The sequence below is a fragment of the Eublepharis macularius genome, chromosome 8, assembly GCF_028583425.1.
Source record: "Eublepharis macularius isolate TG4126 chromosome 8, MPM_Emac_v1.0, whole genome shotgun sequence".
NCBI classification, from domain to species: domain Eukaryota; kingdom Metazoa; phylum Chordata; class Lepidosauria; order Squamata; family Eublepharidae; genus Eublepharis; species Eublepharis macularius.
In genome coordinates, this window is record NC_072797.1 from 21,837,942 (window position 1) to 21,862,756 (window position 24,815).

Sequence of the window (24,815 nt, forward strand, 5' to 3'; positions counted from 1 at the left end):
AAGCAATGCTGCACAACCAGCCAGAACCAGGGGTCCACACGTTGTCATTTCCTGGGGTTCCTAACAGCATTATAAGGTCATAAGCATACTCTCTGTTCTGTACTTACTCATTTCTTTCCTGTTGATTATTGAAGGAATTTAATAAATCTATTTTCCTTCAACATTTGTGTGTTTAATGTCTTCAAACTGAAAAGAACCATTGTCCCTTGGCAACACAGGGAGAAACATATATAAGTGCATTTAAAACATCTGTTCTGAGCTTCACAGCTGGTATTTTGTATGCTTGCAAATACTATATGTAATTAGAATATTTTAAGGCTTTTGCTAGGAATCAGATACTGGAAAAATGCCCCCCAAAAGGTAAGAGTCTGCCATTTTGGTAGTTTGGGCCTTGGGATTTTCAAACATGCAAACAGGGATGAGAGGAGAACAAAATGATTGGTCTGATGTCTGGTGATATCACAAATGCCCATCACTATGCACTGACAGATCCTTTTCCTTATAGCTGTTACTAGTGAATGGGGACCTTTTGGTACCTGTCAAACAGATGACAGATCACAGTTTCCCCAAACATAATCGATTACTTCCCCCCTCAGTTTTTGGATAATTCTACTCCTGGCTATATTAATGAAGTAGTTCAGGAATATGTTGTTGAATAAGTGACACACTCAGGTGTGGGCAGACATCTGGGACATGAAGATCAAAAATAATTATCACTTTGATTACTGTTTTGCAGAGTATTCACAGTGCTTCATATGTATTACATCAGTAACTCTATGACCATTTAAGATAGGCCATACTCCCAAGATCCTTTCTTAGACTGGCAGAAGAATATAAACTGATTAATGAATATCGTTTGGGATGCTAGTAAAGCATACTTTAGAGGACTGGTGATAGGATATGCAACTGAACAAAAATGAGAGAAGCAACATTGCTACAAAGAAATATTGGGAAGCTTAGAGAAGAAGGAAAAAGGTTTAACAAGAGATCCTTCAAATATAACTTTAAAAGAAAACATTAAAGCGCTCTAGAATCAAATAAATTTGTTATTGATGGAAGAAATTGCACAGAATATTAAATTCGCTAAACAAAACTATTTTGAGCATGCAAATAAATCAGGGAGATGGTTAGTCTATAAACTCAGAAAGGAAAAGGAGAAAAGACTTATTTATGGGCCTATATGATGAGGTAGGAAAAGAAATGACACAAAAAGAAGAACTTAAGAAAATTGTGGAAAACTTCTAGAAAAAATTGTATGGTAAAGTTGGAGTACCAATAGAAAAGCAAATACAATATTTACAAAAACATGACCTACCTAAGCTATCAGAAGAAAAAAAAGAAGAAGCTGAACGAACCATTCACGGTAATGGAAATAGTGGAAGCCATACAAAAGCAAATAATGGGAAAGCACCAGGACCAGGTGGGCTTCCAGCAGAATACTACAAAGCATTGGGAGATGTGATTCTTTTGCCATTTAAAAGTATGATCATCACAGCAGTGCAAGAAACATCTCTGCCTGAATCATGGATGGATGCAACAATATCTTTAATACACAAAGAGGGAACAGATGGGAAAGATATTAGGAACTATCAACCTATATCCCTTCTTAACTGTGACTATAAAATATTTGCTACACTATTAGCCTCAAGATTGAAAAAAGTATTACCTGATATAATACACCAAGACCAGATAGGATTCCTCCCTAAAAGACAACTGAGAAATAACGTTAGAATTGCCTTAAACCTGTTGGAATACTATGAAGTACATCCTGAAAAACAGATGGCCATGGTGTTTTTGGATGCCGAAAAAGCTTTTGACAACGTCAATTGGCAATTTTTTATTCAACAAATGAAAGAGATGGAATTTGGAATGGAATTCATAAAAGCGATTGAAGCTATATATAAGAAGCAAAAAGCAAAAGTAGTCATTAATGACGATTGGATTGAAACAATTTGGATTGAAAAAGTAACAAGACGGGGCTGCCCCCTCTCACCATTAATATTTATCCTGATGTTAGAAATACTGATGAGAACTGTGAGGAGTGATTTGATAATTAAAGGAGCCACCGTCAAGGGCCATAAATATAAAGTACAAGCTTTTGCGGATGATCTGTTATTCATACTAGAGGAGGCTTTAGAATCAATAGAGCAACTAACGCATCACATTAAAGAATATGGCTCGATGACCGGAATGAAGATTAACTACCAGAAAACAAAAGTGAGAACTACAAATATGATAATGCCCCCAGATATGGAATTAATTAGACTGACAGGATTTCAGCTAGAGAAGAAAGTAAAATATTTAGGGGTGTACTTAACATCAAAATGTAGTTCGTTAATGTAAGATAACTATGGAAAGCTGCTTCAAGAGATCAAAAAAGATCTAGAGAGATGGAAAGGACTGCACCTTTCGCTGTTGGGAAGAATTGCAACCATCAAAATAAATATATTACCACGAATTATATTTCTGTACCAAACTATCCCGATATGTATTAACAAATCTGTTTTTGAAGAGATAACTAAGGCAGTGTCTAAATTTATTTGGCAAGGGAAAAAAACAAGAATTGTTGAAAACACTTCAAGATGTGAAAGAAAATGCAGGCTTTGCTTTACTGGACTGGAAAATGTATCATAAAGCGTGTTGCCTAGAATGGGTGAGAGAGTGGATTCTTCTAGAAAATCAAAGACTTTTGGCACTAGAAGGGCATGATTTGCAGCTAGGATGGCATGCTTTTCTATGGTATGGGAAAACAAAGGGACATAAATATTTTAAGAACCATTGGATTAGAAAGTCCCTCATAATAGTATGGGAAAGAACTATACCACAAATTTACTCTAAAACCCCACAATGGGTATCACCTTTAGAACCAAAGGTATTCTCATTAGATAGGATGGTTAGATATAAAGATCTATTAGATGATAAAGGAAGATTAAAAACAAAAGAGGAATTACAGAAACAAGGCCTTAATTTAGATTGGTGGTCAAGGGCCCAGATAGAATCCAGATACAATAAAGATAAAAAAACTGGGAGGTTTCCATCTAGAACAAAATACTTTTGAAAAACTGTTATGTGACTCTGATGAAAAACTGATTTAAAAGATGTATGTATTTCTAATGCAAATGAAGAAGAAAAATGAGGGGGTAGAAGAATATAAGAATAAATGGACACAAAATTTAGGATATAGTATTGATCCAATGCAATGGAACAAGATATGAAAAGTGAATGTTAAAATAACTAAGTCAGTGGCATTTAAAGAGAATTTTTATAAGATGTTCTATAGATGGTACTTAACACCAGATAGACTTGCTAAAATGTATAAAAATGTATCTAATATTTGCTGGAAGTGTAAGAAACATACAGGAACATTTTATCACATGTGGTAGTCTTGCAAAGAGGTACATAAATTTTGGATAATGGTCCACAGACTCTTACAAACAATTTTACAGATTACAATACCATTGAAACCTGAAATATTTTTGTTAAACTGTGTACCAGAAGACTTGGATAAAGATCAGAAATACTTTATTATACATGTAGTGAAAGCAGCAAGAATTTTACTAGCGTTCTATTGGAGACGACCAGTAATAGCGAATAGTGAAGCTAATGGAAAATGCGGAACTTGACAAACTAACTAGAACTAAGTTAGTATCTGTTTGTTGTTTTTATGAAGTTATTATCTTTTTGTTATTTTTATTATATGTTATTATCTGTTTGTTGTTTTTATGATGAACTGTTGTTTTATGGTTTTAATATTTGTATTATATTTTTATAATCTGTTGTACCTCGCCCTGAGCTCGCTTGTGGGACGGGCAAGTTAGAAATGTAATAAATAATAATAATAAATAATGAAAGGACCAATGGAAGAAGACTTTGCTGCACCATGGACCCCCTTTTATAACTGGATGAGAGACAAATATAAAGACTTGAATGTAGCAATTATATGAAGGCAATATCGTAACTTCTTACTAGTAATCACAGTTGAGTGATTAGCAGTGTGAAAAATGTAGATAAGCAGAGTGCTGTTTCAAGCAGAATATATGATACCTTTTTGTTTCTTGCTTTCCCCCTTTTCCCTACCCCTGAGAAAACTAATTATAAAATATATAAAATATTTATATGTATAAAATATAAATATAAATATTTATAAAATATTTATATGTATAAAATATATAACATATTATATATATAAATAAGATAGGCCATATTGCAGATCAGGTTTGCCTCAGAGCTAAACCACACAAGACGAATTGCATGAAGATGCTCAAGTGAAGGGAAACGCAATGTTAGCCGGGAAGTGCAGTTTGAATTTCACCTCTCTCTACAGAGCTGGCTAGATCGCTCCTCAGAGGGTTTGTTAATTTCACCTCTCTACAGATCTGGCAAAGATCACTCTTCAGAGGGTTTGTTAATTTCCACTTTGCCTCTCAGAAGGATCTGTCAATTATTAACAAACCCTCTGAGGAAGGATCTTTGCCTGCTCTATAGACAGGTGGAATTAACAAACCCTCTGAGGAGCGATCTAGCCAGCTCTGTAGAGAGGTGAAATTCAAACTACGCTTCCTGGCTAACGTGTCGCCCTTCACTTGAGTGTTCTCATGTAATTCGTCTCATGCGGTTTAGCTCTTAGAGGACGGAATTCCTATTGTGTCTGTGGTTGAATTAAAATTTGAATAGGAAATGCTGTCTAAGCATTCTCTGAACTCCGATTCTTGAAACTCCATTTCAAGAGTATCTTCCCTTAAATGACATATGTGCTACCTTGGTGGACAATCTTTTTCAATGCATTTCTTTTGCTTTCCATTGGGTTGGGTTTCTGGATCACAAAACAAGTTTTTCACCACACCTTTCCCCTTTCTCACACAGCGGGCAGTCTGTCGTTGGAAACCTGAAAGAGAAGGACGAGAAGGAAGAAACATGTGCAAATGAAAAAGAATTCCAAATACAACATAGCTTGTTCCAAAAACTGACTATTATGTCTTCCTTACTACAGATAGCACCACAAAACACACTTGTAATCTAACAGTACAGTCCTAAGAAAAGTTACACCCTTCTAAGTCTGTTGACTTTCTCCACAATGGAAAAAAATATTTGGGACTGAGCATAAGAACCGTTGGGCCAATGTAACATCTCAGCCTGGGACATCCCACATGTACAACAAGCCATACTGGGTATTTCATGTTGTCCAACAACATGAAACCATGAGGTCTCCTAGTTCTTTACTTGTTGGACATGGGAGAAGCAAGCACCAGGGCACCTCTTCCTTCTCCAACACCAATGGCTTCAGATCACATGGGAGGAAACTTTTCATGGACTGCCTATACCCAGTGTACGTTCTCGGCCACGGGACTGTTCCACATTGGGCCATTCTCAGCAACCAAGTTGCTGCTATCTCTGCATTAGTTGCAAGTGGAATTACAATCAATGATCAATACAACGGTGGATAATGTACTTTTAAATAATGAACCTCCTGGATTTTCTCATCTACATAGGTAGTTCTGTTTTATTATGAAAACGAATCCAGTATCCCTTCTATTTAATGATGATGGGAGAGAGACACCTCCAAAATTCCTTTTTTCAGTTTGGGTGGATTAGTGCTGTTACATCATGATATCAAGGATATGATCTAATGGAAGAAACAGGAATGGTGCCAATTCACAATAGTGTTAACTCACCAATTGCATTAGTTTTATGGCAACCTCGGAAACAATGTAGACATTCAGGGACATCCTAAGGTTTCTGAGTGCCCTGGGCACCCCTGTACAGGAAAGCTACCCTATACAAGGCTATCCACTTCTCTGCCAACCACTGGTGATGTCCAGGGCTCCTTCATCTGCCCACAGACAGGTCCTATGCAAGGAAAGCAGGCTGGCTCATCAATAGTGTGGCTTCAGGGTCAGATCAGGAGGGGGGAAAGGGTCCTACCTCCTCAGCTTGCCCCATGTCCCTCTGCTCCACGGAGTCCTCCCTATAAGCCAGCCCACTGGTGAGCCAGACTGCCATTCATGGCTTGGCTGTGCACAGGCTCTGCCTCCCCAAGGGACGGAGCCAGACTTCCAAGGTCATCCCATTGGCCACTGGGTAGAAAAGGATGCTGGACTCGATGGACCATTGGTCTGATCTGACAGGCTTGCTGGGCACTGATCAGCCTCAGTAGGAGGGAAAAGACAGGATGCCTGACCTTTGCCCCCTACTTGGGCTAATAGAGAGATGGAATTTCTGTTGTGAATTTGAAGGGGAGGCTAACATCTAGGGTTGCGAGGTCCCTCATGGAAACAGGCGAGGGGTAGGGGGACTTACCAGGTCATGAGGGTGCTTGCTGGTGATGTGGTCATATCGCCAGGGACATGCTGGTGTCACTTCCATGTGCACGGAAGTGACATCAGTTCATTACCAGGAATGCTGGGGATGCTCTGGTATTTGCCCAAATATCAGAGTGTCCCCAGCTATGTGCTGATATCACTGTGCATGGGGAGTGATGCCAACACTGACTCTCCCCTTCTAACTATTCCCCCCCCCTCCCCGGCTAGCCAAGTGGCGGCAGGAAGCATCTGCTGGTGGCGGGGGATTCCCCACCCTGACCGGGGCAATGGTAAGCCTGCTAACACTGCCCCCCCCACAGCCCCGATCCACATCAGGCACCCTTTGAGATGCAATAAGTTACAAATGTCAGGAGATCCAATCAGAGAACTCTCACATCTTTTCTAGTTGCACCTTTAGTTGTACAACGGTCATAAAAAAACTGTGCTATGTCCAACTGTCACCGAGGAACTAAGCAATGTACTAATTGTTTATCCATTAATTTAACCCAAATCCCAAAGCAGGATTCTTTTTAATCAGCTGGCCAACCTAACATGTCATCTAGTAATTTCCTGTAGGGTAGTTAAGTAATTACCCTGATAAAATTATTCTAAATGAAGCAGAAGTCCAGCAGGTCTTTTCATATTATTGGCTGTGAAGAGGCTTTGCAAATCTGAATTTAAACATTGAGGGCAAGATATATACACAATCACAGCTAAGTATAAGAAAGGCCCAAAAAACTTGTAGCATTAGAAATTTTTCTAAGTTTGAAAACAATTTATTTGAAAAATTTATATGACACCTCTCGGGAGAACCTGCTTGATAATATAATCTACTGAAAGAAACTCCTCACAGCTATTCAGCAAATACCAATGCCTTCTTTTTTTTCCTTTAAAGAGTTTCTGTGCCTTTTACAGTTGCACAACAGGCAGAAATTTAACAGGTGCAACTTCTCCATCGCCATGCCAGAAAAGAGGCTATACTTGTGGAACTTCTGCCGTCAGGCTGTATTCAGATATGACAAACTGTTACCATAATGGGCCTTGGGAAACTGTGGATTGTTGTTGCATCTGAAGGCCCCTGCCAGAAAAAGGGTGAACTAAAAACAGCATTTGTTCCCTCTCAGAGAAGTAATTCTCTCTCTTTGTTAAAAAGTTAGCCTGACAAATAGTTGTAATCTTTATAAACAACAAGTGGAGTAGTTCGGCTTAACTATTCAGTGATTAGCAGTTTTTCAAGGCAGTTCTGAACATGATCTTTTACAGGGTGGCTTATCCAAGGTCCTGGAGATCAAGCCAGGTGATAATAAGAGCCATTTCCCTACCCTTGAACAATCCATTTGTTCCCCAGTTAGCACGCTGCTAGGATAATGAAGGGTGAAGCCAAAGCAGCTGGGAGCAAGAGAACAATGGCATGGCACCGTCTCTTACCCCTCCCACACGTAACACTGCATGCTGTCCAGCTGCTGTATTGCCAAAAATATTCTGGCTCCTCCACTTCGTTCTCAGAGTTCCAGTCTTTACGGACAGTGTATTCATATTGTATCCCAGGGTTATTCTCCTGAAAAAGGAGCTGCAAAAACAATAAAGCATGATTGGTTTTCAATCGTGTAAACTCACAACAGGGAGCAGGAAACAAACAGATCTATAAACAAGAAAGCTTGGCTTCGGTACATTCAATAGAAGACAGGCTAAAATTTCCTTATGTTGAAATCAAATGCAATTGATACGCAAATGGTGCAATCCTAAGAAGAGTTACTCCAGTCTAAGCCCATTAAAATCAATGGGCTTAGACTGGAGGAACCCTGTTTAGGATTGCACTGAACGCTGCAGGGATTGGATTGGGCTGGTACTGGAAAGCATTGTTCCTGTCATTGACATTGTTCTCTATGAGTGGAAACAAACAAGACAAATTTCACGTGAAGAGCACTTGATTAGTCCTGCAAGCATCCCTGGGAGTGGTAGTCTAACCTTGCCCCTCTCCAAGCAACTGGAAGAAAACTGAGCAAAGTGGATTTTCTTGCAAAGAACAGCCACTCTACTGGAGAGATTCTCTCTTTCAAAAATCCAATTGGCTGGTTTTCTTCCAGGACAGGGTGGGGAGGGGGGATGTAACAGCACCCTGTCGAGAGAAGAAGAATGGGAGGGACTGGGTTTCTCTCTTGCTCACAAAACACCTCGGCTTTTTTCCTGCCACTTATGTTGTTCTCAACCTCCCCCCACCCCCATCCTTAGCTCTTGGAGAACTTTTGAAAGAGAGAGAGTGTGTGTGAGGAAGTCTCTCCAGTTGTGATTCTCCCCAGCTGAGCTGAGATTCACATCAAGTGGTTGGATTTTTTTAACTACAATTCCCAGGGGTCCTTGCAGGATCCGACACTCACCTGTGCATCTCGTGTGTTTTGACCCTGTATCTCATTCATGTCCATTGCATTAGAAGACTTTTTCTCACAGAGGAGTCGCTGGGAGTTTTATGAATGAAATTCTCTGAGGTTTTTAAATTTAATTATCAGAAGTATGGGGGCCCAATTTTGACTGAGATCAGGTAAAAAGAAAAGTTCAAGGTCTCACGATGCCATTTTCCTGACTGAGACCATGACAGGGAGCTGTTACATGTTCTGGTCAGATTTTAACAAGGGATCACATGACTGAACATTTTTCTATTTTTTTTTAAAAAAGAAACAAATCCCGTCACTAATGAAAAGTAGAGTCAAGAAGAGCCCCAGCTTAGCCTTCTTCCTGGCTCCAGTTTTCTATGGGGAGGGGGATTTTCCTGTAGACAGACAGGCACTCGACTGTGTGCCCTCCCACCTGAATTAGTACAGCCTGGACACAGGTTCGCCACCTCAGTGAGAACTAAAAGTTCACAGGAGGCATAACTGCAGAGAAAATGGTCCACTGCAAGCATGAAGATATTGCAAGGTATTGCAAGATATTGTATGACCTGATGAAAAGAGGGCAGGCCTTGTGTACTTTTAAATATTGCAACCAGAGAGGGATTGTTTGCAGGTTCACAACGGTTATGAACCAGGCTCTGTAGCTGTGTCTTTAAATGGCATACTGGAATTTGCAGGTGACATTTTCCTCCCAGACAGGAAGTCAAAAAAACATCATTGCCTGCTAAAGGACTGAAAATCAAGTCAACGTGAAAAACACAATTACATGGGCTAGTAATAAGATTGCCAAGGGTATAGCAGGATGTAATATATGGCCCTTTTAGTTCCAAGATCGATGCCTGGCTGAGTCTTTCTGAGCTGCAGTACAAATAAAGCAGATATATACTCTTGATTTGCTTCCAAACTTTATACCAAAATAAATAAATAAGCCGTATCCGTAACTGCTGACCTAGTGCAAGAGTGAGGAGGAGGGCACATTAAAGATGAGAGGCAGCTTCATGTCTAGTAGTCCACGGCAATCTCCTACTAGCCAGCTAGTGCCAGGTTCTCATGCAACCCGTTGCCTTTCCCTACCTGCAGCCACAACGATTCATTCGTGGGTCCTGCTGCCGTAAGGTTTTCCAGGTCTCCTTTCCTGTCATACTGAAATATCGTTCCTGCCACTTTGTAGTCTCCGTTCCACTGGATAATGAACCCTCCATTTAGATAATACTTTTCTGGGTCCTTACTTCTCAATGCAAGGAAATTTCCTGCTTCCGCCACTTCTACCACTCTGATGTTTCTTGCGCCTTTTGGAATCAGGCCAATATCAACATAGCCTAGGGAGGACAGAAAGGCATTTACCAGCTTTAATGATAATGTACCTTGACTTCGTTCTAAAAGCAGTAAGCTGTAGCCCTATTCAAGACCACGTATAGCTGAGAGTGCTTTTATTCAATTGAAGCGTTCATCTGCCAACATCCTCAAATTGCTTAAGAGCAAATGACTGTTTGAAAAGCAGTTTAGTGCCCTTGACATCAGCAAAGCTCTGCTAAGAACCAACAATAGTGTTGAATCAAACCATGAGGGCTGAGTTTTGCAAATGTTTTACATCCCTTAAAAACTCTCTAGTTATAGGTGGGGAGGAGTGTTACCAGAACTGCTCCTTTTAAATGGGGAAATTAGCTTTAGCAGTCTGGAACTAAAATTAGCGTGGATCTAACCAATGTTTACGGACGTCCCGATTCCAGACACTCTAGTGACAAAGAGGCAGACTACAAATAGGTTCAATAAACACGTGTATTTACTAATAGTGTGGTGTAAGCCTGAACTTGCACATACACACAAGAAAGCATACAAGGACTAGGAAATACAGAGTAAGAAATACAGAGACGGTCGCTTGAGCAGGTACCCACGATGATAAGGGAAATACTCACAATCCTGAAGCGGAGCAGAGACACGACAGCGAGGTGGTCCAATGCCAGCAATGGATCCACGGACAGACAGCAATGGGGTCTGGGTAGGAATGGCGTACGCACCATGCGGTCTGAGGGACCAGCTTAAATACCCCAAAACGTACCCTGGGGCTGGTACTGTACTTGGTGGTTCTCACAGATTAAAACAAAGGTTCTAATGGGTTACTGAATGGCTTGAATGGGCCACTTTAGGAATCTGATTGTGTTAAGTGACAACTCAGGAAGAGGGGACAAAGGAGGGAGGGGGAAATCCGAGTGGGATGAATGGATGTTCCAGCGGACAGGGCTTGCCCTGATGTCCTCAGCTCTGGAATGCAGAGGTTTCTTTGAGATGCATTCTCTAAGTGCTTGGGATGGTTGGCACTTAGCTTCTTCTCCGGGGCGGCTCCTAAGATATGCAGAGCGGGGCGAGGTACTCTTGCTGCGGACGTGGTGTGTCCGCTTCGCCGAAATGGCTTCTCAAAGCAGGCTTCTTCCCTTGGTCTTCTGGTTGCCTAAGAACATGATCGCTGGCTGGGCATGGCAGGGGCTGGTTAGCAGGTTGCCCGGTAGCGAGGGCAAGCTCGGGGACTGACCCGCGGGAGGCTCCATGCGGGAACTGACCAGGGAGCGCCTGGCCAGGCTCGCTGGAGGTTTCCCCGGCAGGCGCCCGGCTGCTAGCAGCGGCTTGGGCCCAGATGAGGCAGGCTCCCATGGAGGCAGGGGGAACAGCACATAAAACACAATCCATAGCAGGGAACAGGCACGGTCCGTGGCAGATGGCAATGCAGGCACGGGGCACACTTGTAATAAAGTCCAAACACACACTGGGAGGTCCAGATATAGGTCTGGGAAGGGTTGCCCAGGAAGAAAGTCCTTTGTGTAGTTATCCAGGCATGGTGTCAGGAAACTAACACAGTCTATTGCAGCAGTAAAGTAACTGACACGCAGGCAGGAAACTGACACGTGTATTAACACACACACGTGCAGGGCAATCTTGGTGTAGCAGTAAAGCAGCAATGCAGGAAACTTTAACACAGTCCATGGGAGGCCTTAAAGCAGGAGAGGGGGCCTACTTGGCAACAGGAGGGAACTGTACAACAATGTTTTTATATAGTTTATGTGATTTTTTTTAATCCATTAGTGCATAATTCTACTAGTCTTTGTGCATTAGCACTCAGTAATTGGATTTTTAAAAAGTATTTTAATTAATTCTGCCATCATTTTTAAAGCCAGTTGCTTTGCAACACATTGAAGTGTTTTTAAAAATAATCTTTTAATGTGTTATCACATACACTAGCTCTAGCAATAGGACTAAAAAAGGAGTATGGATAATACTTTGATATTTGAAGAACTAAATAGCACCATACAGCAGGATATGGCTTCAGGAACACAAAAATATTTGAGAATTAGCCAAAAAGTAGCTTTTTGGGTCCCTTTCACACCCTTCCAAATTTGAGGGGGAGTTTGCATCAGAGAGGCATGGTGGAACACATATTTGTCCGCAAAAGTTAGTCAATCTCGAGTGAGAAAGAAGATCTCTGGAAGAAGGATTGGACAAAACATTTGCTGGAGTGATCTGTGGCATCAGGCTAGACCATGGCCTAATTACATGCACGAGTCAGTTTCAGACCCAAACCAGTGGTGCTAAGGGTGTCCTTTTCATCATGGTACAGATTGACTGAAGAGCTTGGATCTCTGTATTGATATCCTGCCATAAATGTCTGGTTGGGACTATGTAATAATCCCTCTGATATTACCGCTCTAATTCTCAAAGAAAGCCAGCACTCATCTTGGCTTAAGGCTGTATACCACAAGATATCCCTACTGGGTTCCTCTTTTGAGTCATTGCAGATAATGCCATTCGGAAAAGCTAAGGCGATAGTTAAACAAAGAATATATGACATAGAAAGGCAGAATGATATTGTAAGGGTCCCTAGCTATGGGGCCCCACAGAAAATAAAATATGTAGTGGCTCCAGCGGCGTATTTATCACTGATAGAGATCCCAACACACTGCAGGGCCTACTCAATGGCCAGATGTAACATCTTTCCATCAGCAGTAACAGAAGGCCAGTACAAAAAGGTACCATTGATAGAGCGGCTCTGCCCGTGTGGGTCAGGAAACATGGAATCGACTCATCACGTATTATTGCACTGTAGGTTCTATGATGACAGCAGTGTAAAGCTTATCTACCCCTCATTAAAGAGGCTTTATGGGCTTACAGATGAGATAATATGTCAAAAGCTACTTTTCGATCCCAATCCCCAATACATATTGAATTCTGCCAAATTTTTAGCTATAGCCCACTAGATTCGTAAAGACAAAGCCTAATGTAGCTGGGAGGCTAGGGACTTATGAGAACAAGTATCTTTTTACTTTGGTTTTAATCTCTATAGAGAAGGTGGGGAATTTTAAAGTAAATCTTGTAGATAGGTTTTAATGTATTTTTATAGCTTGAATTTTAGTGTGTCATTTATTCTGTTACTCTGGTTTTGCTGTAGAGACTTGCGCTGGTTATATACCAAATTAAATAAATCTGAATCTGAATCACTACAGTTCTTCTGTAGAAAAATCATGCAAGACTAAGAAACTTTATACAATCCTTTCTTTCCATCCCATGATTACTTTCAATTAGGACTGCCCCATTTGTCTGTGTGTGTGTGTTGGGGAGGTCCTGCTCTGCTGTTCTGGATTGCAGCTTGAAACAAAGAAAGAAGGCAAGTGACAAGAGGTAAACAGCTTCATTTGCTACATCCCTGCATGTTATGCCAGTGTTAAAAGCACACGAGCAGGCCAATATAAAAGAGGACAACCCTGCTGTCCACTAAAAAAAAAAACCATCCTAGTTATCAAATATTCTGGATTCATCTCTGATTATAACATGGAGAAACCTCATTTGGTCATTTCATACGGGGCTGTGTGGGACCACTGGTTCTGCATGCAAAAGTTTCCAGGTTTAGTTCCTGTTATCTCCGCTTAAAAGGCTTTACAGGAGTAGGTGTTCGGAAGGGCCTTCCTTGGCCTGAGATCCTGGAGACTCGCCAATCAGAGTAAAAGACAGGTACTCAGTCTTGCAGAGCGTTGGACACCTTTAGAATTTTGAGAATGAGGTGCCACCACAAAACTGGTCCTGTAAAGTTGGCTATGCAAGAACATGGCTGTGCAGTATCGATGCTACCATATAGTCTAGCTGTAGCTATGTAGAGTTACATAGACTTAAGCATATGGTTAGATATTTTGGGAAAACTGTAAAAAGGTCCCTGAAATTAAAAAGGGCAATCTAACAGCTATCACTCAAGTACTTTATTTTTCTGCTTCTTTGACCAGTATCAGGGAAGCATGGGCTGTACCTCATCATCATCATCATCATCATCATCATCATCATCATCATCATCATCATCATCATCATCATCATCATCATCATCTACCTTTATTAGCATAACAACTGTCACAAGATTGATAAGGTATCTGATCCATAATATATAAAAACTTTCAACGATAAAAATCCATACAAACTACTGATTAAAATTACCTTTAAGTTTAAGAACTTCCACAAGAAATTTAGCAACTGCTTCAGTAATTTCAGGAACCGAATCATTTAGAAGAAACTGACATTTAAGGTTATTACTCAGATGACTTTTAGAATATAATAAATTAGAAAGCAAACGTTTCTGAGCAGACTCATAAAAAGGGCAATCTAAAATTATATGGTCAATTGTGTCTAAGGAATTAAGACCACACTTACATAGATGCTCTTGCCTCGGGATCTGGAGATACCTGCTAGAAAGCATCCTGCAAGGGAATGCATTAACCCTGGCCAATAAAAAGGCTCTACGCTGTGAGGGAATATCAAGAGCATGAAGATAATAAGCCATCCTACCTGGAAGACTAGCAAGGGTGAACAAATGCTAGGTTGTGCAGGACACAGTTTTTGCTGTTCAATATTTATAAATCGTTGCTTGATCGATTTAAAGATGTAAGCTTCGTCAGCTAAAGCTACATCATCAAGGGTGATCCCTTTAGACATGGGCTATACTTATAACTAGAGATGGGCACGAAGCGAAATACGAACCAAAATTAAGCACGAACCAGGTCGGGTCATGGTTCACGAACCGTGGTTCATCAGATCCCATTTTTGACAAACCGCCACGAACTTTAGGCTGGTTCGTTTGGTTCTTTTTTGGTTCATGACTGCAGACAGCCTGGTGCCAATCAATCAGTTTCCTAGGCAACAGGGGATGGACTTCCTGCAGACCTTCTGCTGACCCGGAAGTGACCTTCTGCTGACCCAGAAGTGATGATTTTCTGACCTGGATGTGATGTTTTCACGAACCAAACGAGCTGGTTCGTGAACCAGGGGCGGATTCGTGAAAGTTCATGGTTCGTGAAATTTGACAAACTATGAACCACATGGTTTGGGTTTTTCCCGGTTGCTGCCCATCTCTACTTATAACTACTCCCTTATGTTGATTTCTTATTCAACATTAGCACTCGTCTACTAGAGAAAAGGGAAATGTGAAGTGAACTTCTGATTAACAGTGCAATTCTAAACAGAGTTACACTCTTCTAAACCCATTGACTTCAGTGGATTTAGAAGAGTATAACTTTGCTTAAGACGGCACTGTTAATTTACCTAAATTTGCATATGAATAAAATAATAATTCCGAAGAAACAGATCATTTTATGAAGATTCCTGCATGTCTTGCCATTTAATCAGAGGTCATCTTTTAAATTGATCAAAAGATTTGCATTTGATTCATGGTCTAAACCCTGCATCTCTAGGTAATTTAGGTTTCATTTGTGGATACTGTGCCACGTTTTATTTATTTAGAATATTTATCATTCTGCCTTCCTGCCTGAAGGCAGGTCTCAACAGATTTAGGCACAAAATTGTTCTATTATAGAATTTGCATAAAATAACAATAACTGGTTGTTGTCCTCATCAAAATAATGGCTATTTTCATTCTTACTGGCACTATTATTGTGTCTTTAATTTCTTGGGCCTGACAGGGAACAAATAAGGTTGCCGTATAGCAGGTCAGACCACTGGTCAATCTTACAGTCTGCTCTGACTGGCAACAGCTCCCCAGACAGACAAAGGCCATTCCTGGAACCTGCTATTTGAGATCCTGTTTAAGAACATAAGAACAGGCAGGGCTTTTTTTCAGCTGAAACGCGGTGGAACGGAGTTCCGGAACCTCTTGAAAATGATCACATGGCCAGTGGCCCCGCCCCCTGATCTCCAGACAGAGGGGAGTTTAGATTGCTCTCTGCGCTGCTCATCTAAGCTCTCCTCTGTCTGGAGATCAGGGGGCGGGGCCACCGGCCATGTGACCATTTTCTCCGAGGGCAACCCACTGAGTTCCACCACCTCTTTTCCCAGAAACCCCCCCCTGAGAACAGGCCTGCAGGAAAGTGGTTTTTCTAGTCCAGCATCCTGTTTCACATAGTGGTCAACAGGGTTGCCAACAGACTGGAGAAAAATATCTTGTCTCTTTAACAGAAGCTTACAATGAAATCCTAAGCAGAGCTACACCATTCTAAGTCCATTGTGAAGATGGGTAGCGGAAGCTTTTCATGGCACGGAGGTAAACAACATCCTAACAACAACAACAACAACATTTGATTTATATACCACCCTTCAGGATGATTTGACACCCACTCAGAGCAGTTTACAAAGTATGTTATTATTATCCCCACAACAAAACACCCTGCAAGGTGGATGAGGCTGAGAAAGCTAGAAGCTGTGACTGACTGGCTCATCCTGTTGAGCCTCTAAGAATCTCTCTGCATGAGACGTCTCTGTGCATGTTCCTCAAGTGTAGGGAGACACAATGTTATCCAGGAAGCTTAGTTTAAAAAGACAGAGCTGGCAGAAATCGCTCCCAAGAGAGTTTGTTAATTTAATCTTCACCTCCCCAAAGGCTCTGTCAATTTCATCTCTCCAGTCTAAAACTGTGGGATCACAACCAGAGGGCAACGAGAAATGGAAATGGGATGGAGCTGCCTTCCAGAGCTGGGCTTGGACCTGGAGAGGTTATAATGAGCTGAAGTTTCCCTTCTGGCATTTTACAGCCCCTTCACACAGATCCAGTTTATAGCGAAGTCTAAGCCTTGCCACTGGGTCTCTCTTTTTAAACTTCCCTTCCCAGCTAACATTGCACCTCCCAACATGTGTTTTTCACGTGTCAGATGTCTTGTGTAGAGAGACTAAGACAGGACATTTTTTCTCCAGGCAGTTGGCAACCCTAGGTCAGTCATTTGTCCTACAGAGCCAACAGACAGGGCAGAGAAGACAAGGGCTGCCCCAGTGTTGCCTGTTTTCACTGGTATTCAGGAATTTACTGCTTCTGAATATAGAGCTTCCCTTTGGTCACTAAGGCTAGTAGCCATTGATGGACCTTTCCACCACTAACTAGGGGCTGGTCTTCTTAGCCCTTCTGCAAGCACAGCATGTGTTCTACCGTGGAGTCATACTGTTTAGCAGATGAACTTTTTTCTGTCCTATCCTTTTATATCCATGCCAAAGACGGTTTTCCTTGCTTAATTTCTTGGAGTCAGTTGCTGATAAAGGTAGAGAGGAAGAAATCGTTATTATTAAAAAGTGGTAATCATTCATTCATTCATGGACTCAAGGCAGATTACATAGTGTGAGCTGAGTACAGTCAATATCAAGGACATTTCAATAAACAATGCCACAGGGTATATAAAAGTGAATTTGCAAAGACATGACATCAGGAGAAATCCAATACAGAGTTGAAGAAATGCTGAAACAGCATAAGCAGTTCTAAGGCACAACACAGAACTACCCCATAGGATCATACTTAAAAGCGTAACCCTTTGTATAATTTAAATATTGAGTTGATTTTAATTATTTCCCCTAAAGTATTTTCATATCAAGGGCCAGACTTGCTTGTACTGGATACTGCTATTCTGGACACATTTCCACAAATCCACAACTGAACTGATTCCCTGCTGTATTTTCAGTTTGGATGTTCCACAGGGCATTCCACATCTGGGCTCAAACTTATTTAATTACCGCAGAAAGCGGATAGGGAACAGCAAAACATTTATTCCAATTAGACTACACGGTGTAACAAAAACAGACCCTAAATTGATCTACTTGAAAATGCAAAGTGCTTTTTATGCAGCAATAGTTTTACAAACACAGTTATTTCAGCATCAGTCACTCACAGCTAACTCACAAGCTTTAGTTTAAATTCACCTTGACAACTTTATAATAGACTTCTTACTCTCTGGTCTTTGTTCACGTATCTACTTGATCTTGGCTAGCCAAAACAGCTTTCAATTTTCTAAAACATTGCACTGTTTTCTAGTGCTTATCATGTAGCTTTTGAATAAAAAAATTCCAATGCTAATTAGCTGTAGGGCTTTTTACTTCTTCATTTTGTAATAACCAGCTTGAGAGCACCATAGCTGTTTCCTACACAGCTCCACAAGTTACAAGGTAAATCCCCCCAAAAATGGGATGGAGGATTCTGAATGCAAAAAACTAGATCCAAATAGTTATATTCAAAACAACCTGAATGTTGTCTTTCTTTCATCTCAAAGCATCGGGGCTGATGGATTTAATTACAGATGTGAACAAAAGCCCCTGGAGGCAACTAACCATTCCCTCCCTCCTTTTATTCACTTTGAAAGCATCTATAGGCTTATGCTTGTAACTTTTCCAGAAAAGAGGAGCAACTCATACTGGACTGGGAAGTGAAAGTGACCTGGGAACAAGTCCTTGTGGCGCAACAAGCCAGGGGTGCAATAATAATACACTAATAACATTCGATTTATATACCGCCCTTCAGGACAATTTAATGCCCACTCAGAGCAGTTTACAAAGTGTGTTACTATTATCCTCATGACAATCACCCTGTGAGGTGAGTGGGGCTGAGAGAGCTGTGACTGACCCAAGGTCACCCAGCTGGCTTCAAGTGGAGGAGTAGTTAAGGGCACGGGACTCTAATGTGGAGAGCTGGGTTTGATTCTCTACTCCTCCACTTGAAGCCTGCTGGGTGACCTTGGGTCAGTCACAGCTCTTCCAGAGCTCTCTCACCCCACCCACCTCACAGGGTGATTGTTATGGGGATAATAATAACATACTTTGTAAACCGCTCTGAGTGGGTGTTAAGTTGTCCTGAAAAGTGGCATATAAATTGAATGTTATTGTTGTTATTATTAAGCCTGGTCCTCCAGATTAGAGTCCTGCCACTCTTAACCACTACACCAAACTGGCTATCTGGCCCACTCTGCAAGGCCTGCATAGCCCGGTAGATCCAGCAATGGGCATTAGCTCATCCATTGCTTCCTCTTTCAAACTGATAGCAGTACAAGAGATAGTACAGGTTGAACTAACACCCATGACTACTGCCAATGATCTTAGCTGAATGGCCCCTGAGGCTCTGGCAGAGATGCTCGGTTTTGGCTTTGCATACCTATACACCAGTGGCCCACTGGGAAATTTCCCAGTAAGTTAAACGGTCAGTTTGCTCCTGGGAGCAGCCTAACAATTTATGTTTTTGCCAGTATCCACACATTGATCCTTCCTACAGTCTGCACTGCAACTCAATAAAGCCTCAAGTTCTCTCTTCAAAGGGCTAGTCTTTAATCATATTAAAGACTCACTATCAACGGTTCTACGTGGAAAATGTTTTCTGCCCATCTCTCAAACTAGAGCAGTTTCTTGAGGAGCATCCACACCAAGTTGTCATCCCATTGTTCTACTTTCATGATTTCCCATGAAGATAGTTTCAGCCTGCAGTAGAACAGCAAGATTTGAATCCAGTGGCACCTTAAAGATTTCCAGGCTATTAGCTTTTGAGAGCCAAGGCTTCCTTGAGCATGTGATGAGGGAGCCTTGATTCTTGAAAGCTTATACCCTGAAAATCTGGTTGGTCTTTAAGGTACTACTGGACTTGAATCACGATTTCCCCTGATTTACACCAGCGTTTCCCAAACCTGCTTTGATCTGATCTTTACCAAAGGACAGGAGTCATATTAGGTTTGCCTGTAGCGTGGTCAGCAAAGGGACAGATTTCCAAAGCTCCCTGCCCACACCCAGTGTTATCGTCCTTCCATATTCCCTTGAGTCCATCATTTCCCCATTTTAATATACCTTGATTTTTTAAAAAAAACCCTCTAGCCATAGTGGTGGGGAGGGGGAACGGTGGGCACAAGAGGACTTCTTGGAGAATACACACCGGCTTTCTTGCCACTTGCACATGCCTCTACATTCTCAGCAGCAATGAATGCACAATGAGGAATTGTCCTACTGTGGAAGTAGTATTGCCAAGTGTCTGGTTTCCCCCCGGACAGTACCGTTTTTTCTGGGACTGTCCGGGGCAAATGCAGTTAAAAAACTGGGCATATTTTTGAGCATGAGGGAGGAGGGGCAGCTGGCTGCTGTCGTCCATGAGCTGGAGGCAGCATCAGCAGGCCTTCCTGTGATTGGCGCAAGGTCACCCAGCAAGCTTCCCAGAGCAGGGATTTGAAACTGGTTCTTCCAGATCCTAGTCCAACACTCTAACTACACTATACCATACTGGCTCCCTATATTGAGTTCCCATAGGGAGCTGCTGTATGGCTGCCAGTCACTGTGGCGACCACGTGGCAGACATAAAGTGCAATTTGGTCCAGGGAGAAAAGCAGATAGGCACAACTATCAGTTGTTTGATGCACCTTAAGGGCGCAGTATTTCTTTCTCTGGGGATCCAGTGTGGGATAACAGCTTTCCTGCTCTGAAGGAGTGCTCCTCTGCCTATGTTCGATATGTATATTTGTAAATAAAGAAAATACTACAAAATACGATATCTGCTTCTCTTTCCTTAAAAGGTAACTAACGGCCTCCTGGAGAGAAGGGAGCAATATGCTTTCATAGCAGCATTTTGAATGCAATAATGATCAGAGAGGACCAGCTGTAGCAAGTTGATAGTCCGCTTTAGATCAATGATTCCCCCTCAATGTCCCTGATCCCCCTTTTTTGTACCACCGGCAACAGAATAACCTCATCCGACTTATATTTGTGATGGAAGGCAGCACGCGTACACAGCCTGGCTTGGGATTGCTGATAAATATGGTGAAGGTTTTTAAAGTTTAGATACAGGCTTTGATTGTATCGCTACTGAACCTTTATACAGCCACATTCGAGCTACAGAACTTTGAAGCCAGCTGAGAGTTGTCAGATAAAAAGTGGCGGACAGAAGACAAATTGAAATCATTCTGTTTCTGTTATCCTATTAATGTAAGTATAGACCAAAATAAAAGCCTTGCATAATAATTTGAACAACAGATACCACAAGTGGGGGACCTGGGAGGACTTGTGGGGGCATCTCATTTTCCCCTCCCATACCATGTTGTCCTTGAATACTGTTATGGTTGCCTAGTAATAGCCACTGAAGGCATCTGGTTAAAGCTACAGGCACTCCTTTTATCCTTTTTGGTTTTTTAACTCCTGATTTATTTATTTTTAGATTTCAGATTTTTCTGCAAACTTGAGGCAATTTTTAGGTGTGTAGGGAGATCGGTCTTGTCCATTCATGGCTCCAGTCTCCAGATTTAAGTATCTGCAGATCAGGAGGACCACTTGGCTATTAGTATCGTCATTGAATACTGGTTCATTCATGCATGTGGTCCCTCATGCCATATGTCTCTTTTTAAAAATTACTGCATGTATATAATGAGATATTCATTTAAATATTTATTCACCACTTTAAAAAAACTACCATATTTAAAAGCATCAAATTTGTTTCCTGATGTTACCAACCAGTCAGTACCATGTGCAGGCGCCTTCTTCCACAAAACCCTTAGCCAGTCCTCCGGACTGATCTTGACTTTTGAGAGAAAAGGAGTTGCTTGAACGAAATGTGCTGAGTGTGTTTTCAAAATGGTCCCACTGCTCAAAGAAATATGTGTTTGTGCTCACCTGTCGTGGTACTAATCTCATTTTTATATTGCACTAAAACCATCTAAACAGCTTTCCATAGTCTTGCTTGCTCAAAATCCAAAACCATGTCCTCTATAAAGTGCTGTTTAAAAAAGCCACCTGTGCATAATAAAAAGAACTTCTGTTGTTTACTCAAAACACTGCTGGTCAAGCATTAAAAAGTTCCATCTTTGGAATTTAGAATGCTCTGCAGCTCAGTTTTTATTTCAGTTCACCAAATGATGGCAGTAAAGCCTATACGAGTCCACTGCAATCTCCACAGGATTGATTAACTAGCCAGCTAATACATTTATGACAGCAGAGGCAGATAGTCAAAGCTGGTGTCTGAACCAAGTGCCAAAGGAAGCAAAAATCAAAGGGTGTCAAATGCAAGTGAGGTTTATTTTCTTTAGATGCATACTAGTTATATATTAAGGCAGGTCAAAACTGTTCGTATTCAATGAGGAAGTAAAGTTAGGCAGGCTCAAAAAGGGGCAAATGGGTAATAATTTGAAGAAAAATTACTTGATTAATTACAAGTGTTTTAGATCATACAAACACACCCTTGTGCTTTAGGATGGCTCTTGTTAAAGACAAAACAATGAATGCCAAATATGGTTTCTAAATGCTCACCAAATAATTTATATTTTTGTTTGTCACTTGATGTTATTTGATTTCCATAACTGGTCTCTCATATTATTTCACTGCATATGTAAATATTTTTATAAGCCTTTGATAGTTGACAGGCGACGGCCTTTAGATTTCAGCCGTGCTTGATGGCTGATCAGAGAGCTAGTATAGCGTACTGGGTAAGAGTATTGGAGAAGGACTGGAGAAAGCTGGGTTCCATTTGGCCATGAAGCTTACTGGGGCTGCTTGCACAGAAAATGATTCTCTGCTTTGCTTTTGTCATTGCTGTGAATACAGACCCATGTGCATTACCAAAAGAACTTCCACATGGGGAGTTTTCTATGCACTTTCTTCTGTTTGTTGGATCAGCAGTTTTCCATGTGCTCTGTAGTAAATTTAAACTGCCTCTCTGAGGTATGGTCATTACCAAAGTGACATGTCACTAGAGATGGGCACGAACTGGAAAAAAACCGAACCATGTGGTTCATGGTTCGTTAAATTTCACAAACCACGAACTTTCACGAACCTGCCCCTGGTTCGCAAACTGGTTTGTTTGGTTCGTGAAAATGTCACATCCAGGTCAGAAAATCATCACTTCCGGGTCATCAGAAAGTCTGCAGGAAGTCCATCCTCTGTTGCCTAGGAAACTGATTGATTGGCACCAGGCTGTCTGCAGTGACGAACCAAAAAATGAACTAAATGAACCAGCCTAAAAGTTGATGGCGTTTTGTCAGAAATGAGATCTGATGAACCGTGGTTCATGAACCATGAACCGGCCTGGTTCGTGCTTAATTTTGGTTCGTATTTCAGTTCGTGCCCATCTCTACTTGTTACTTCTTATTTTTGTAGTTCCTTTCATGATTATGTTATACTGCAATATTAGCATATAGACAGTATCCCTTGACTTGAAACACTACCCTGCACCTTCCTTTTCCTAGTACATGGAGAAATCATTGCATGGTAGAGTTGAAACAATCAGGTGAGCAGTGAATTCCCACCCCAGTCCAACCATCTTGCATCCTTCCCCTCCCCATTCCTTTCCCGGTAATGTGAACAAAAACTTCCTGCACTTTCCCCTTATTCATCCACAATGAAAAGGGCTGGAGACTTCATTTTCTTAAAAATGAAAACTGAACATTCAAAGGAACTTGAATTTTAAATGGAAAAAGATTAGAGGCAGCAGATTGTTATAACATTATAGTGTTATGGTACTGTGGCAATTACCATTTTTGAAGCCCTCCAGGTCCTCCAGTGCTGTGAAAATGGGGGGGGGGGGAAAGGTTTATAATGGGAAAATTACATGCATGAGTGGCTGATGGTGGGAATATGATGCATATGTAGGTGCAGGGCTTTTTTTCAGCTGGAATGTGGTGGAACGGAGTTCCGGAACCTCTTAAAAATGGTTGCATGGCTGGTGGCCCCGCCCCCTGATTTCCAGACAGAGGGGAGTTTAAATTGCCCTCCACACCGCCAAGTGGCGTGGAGGGCAATCTAAACTCCCCTCTGTCTGGAGATCAGGCGGCGGGGCCACCAGCCATACGACCATTTTCTCCAAGGGCAACCCACTAAGTTCTACCACCTCTTTTCCCAGAAAAAAAGCCCTGTGTAGGTGGGACCTTCGCAAGACAGGAAATAGTGCACCGTCCCTTCCACTGGTACAATAACATGCTTGGACAGCATTCTTTCCAAAAAGATGAAAGTAAAGCAGGCTTGGAGCATATTAAGGATGGGAAAAATCTGAATGATTACAGCTTGACATGGTATGGAAACTCCAAAAATAAAGACACTGCAGTGCAGTAGCCAAAGTGGAGGAAAACTCAGTGTGAAAGCAGCCTGGGTGAAATGGGCCAGTAACTCTGTCTCAACCTAACCTAAGCTGGGTTGTTGTGAGGATAAAGAACTGGAAGAGGGGAGAACCTCATACACAGTTCTGAGCGCCTTTTAAGGAAGGGAGAATAAAAATTTATTGGGCTGATATTTTTGTAAACATTCTAACCTTTCAAGGAACATTTTCAAGTCCCATCTGAGTTCTTTTCCCACCCCCTTTCCTTCCCAGCAGAACTGTGAAAGCAATTTCCTATTTACAAAAAACAAAACAGGCAAAACAGCTTTTAAAAACATAATTATTTTAAATGCAGTTCTCAAAAGAAATTTCTTTCCGACCTTTCTTTAGTCATTCACCCACACTCTTTCTAATCTTTTCTCTCCTCCATTCTTTCCTGTCACAATTAACTAAGAAGAGGGATGGGAAATCTTATATTTAACATTCACACAAAGATTGCAAGGCTAGAATATGTTTAAATAAAAAAAAACTAATCAAAATTGCAAGCAGAAAAAAAGACTCTCGGCAAAGCCTGGCATTTATCAGTGGGTTTAAAGAACTGAAGGGGGATATTATACCACAGATGACCAAGGATCAGGGCTTTTTTTCAGCTGGAATGCGGTGGAACGGAGTTCCAGAACCTCTTGAAAATGGTCACATGGCTGGTGGCCCTGCCCCCTGATCTCCAGACAGAGGGGAGTTTAGATTGCCCTCCGTGCTGCTGAGTGGCACGGAAGGCAATCTAAATTCCCCTCTGTCTGGAGATCAGGGGGCGGGGCCACCAATCATGTGACCATTTTCTTC

General features: G+C 41.5%; 1 protein-coding gene across 1 annotated transcript in view; it reads right to left on the reverse strand.

Moving 5' to 3' along the window:
• The window catches only part of ADAMTS12 (ADAM metallopeptidase with thrombospondin type 1 motif 12), a 229,893-nt gene that overhangs the window by 30,237 nt on the left and 174,841 nt on the right, over window positions 1–24,815 (reverse strand). The window contains exons 15-17 of the mRNA XM_054986785.1: window positions 9,764–10,008; window positions 7,728–7,869; window positions 4,759–4,885 (exon numbers count right to left, since the gene is read on the reverse strand). Of these exons, the coding sequence (XP_054842760.1) occupies window positions 4,759–4,885; window positions 7,728–7,869; window positions 9,764–10,008 (514 nt within the window). The remainder of the gene's footprint in view (window positions 1–4,758; window positions 4,886–7,727; window positions 7,870–9,763; window positions 10,009–24,815) is intronic.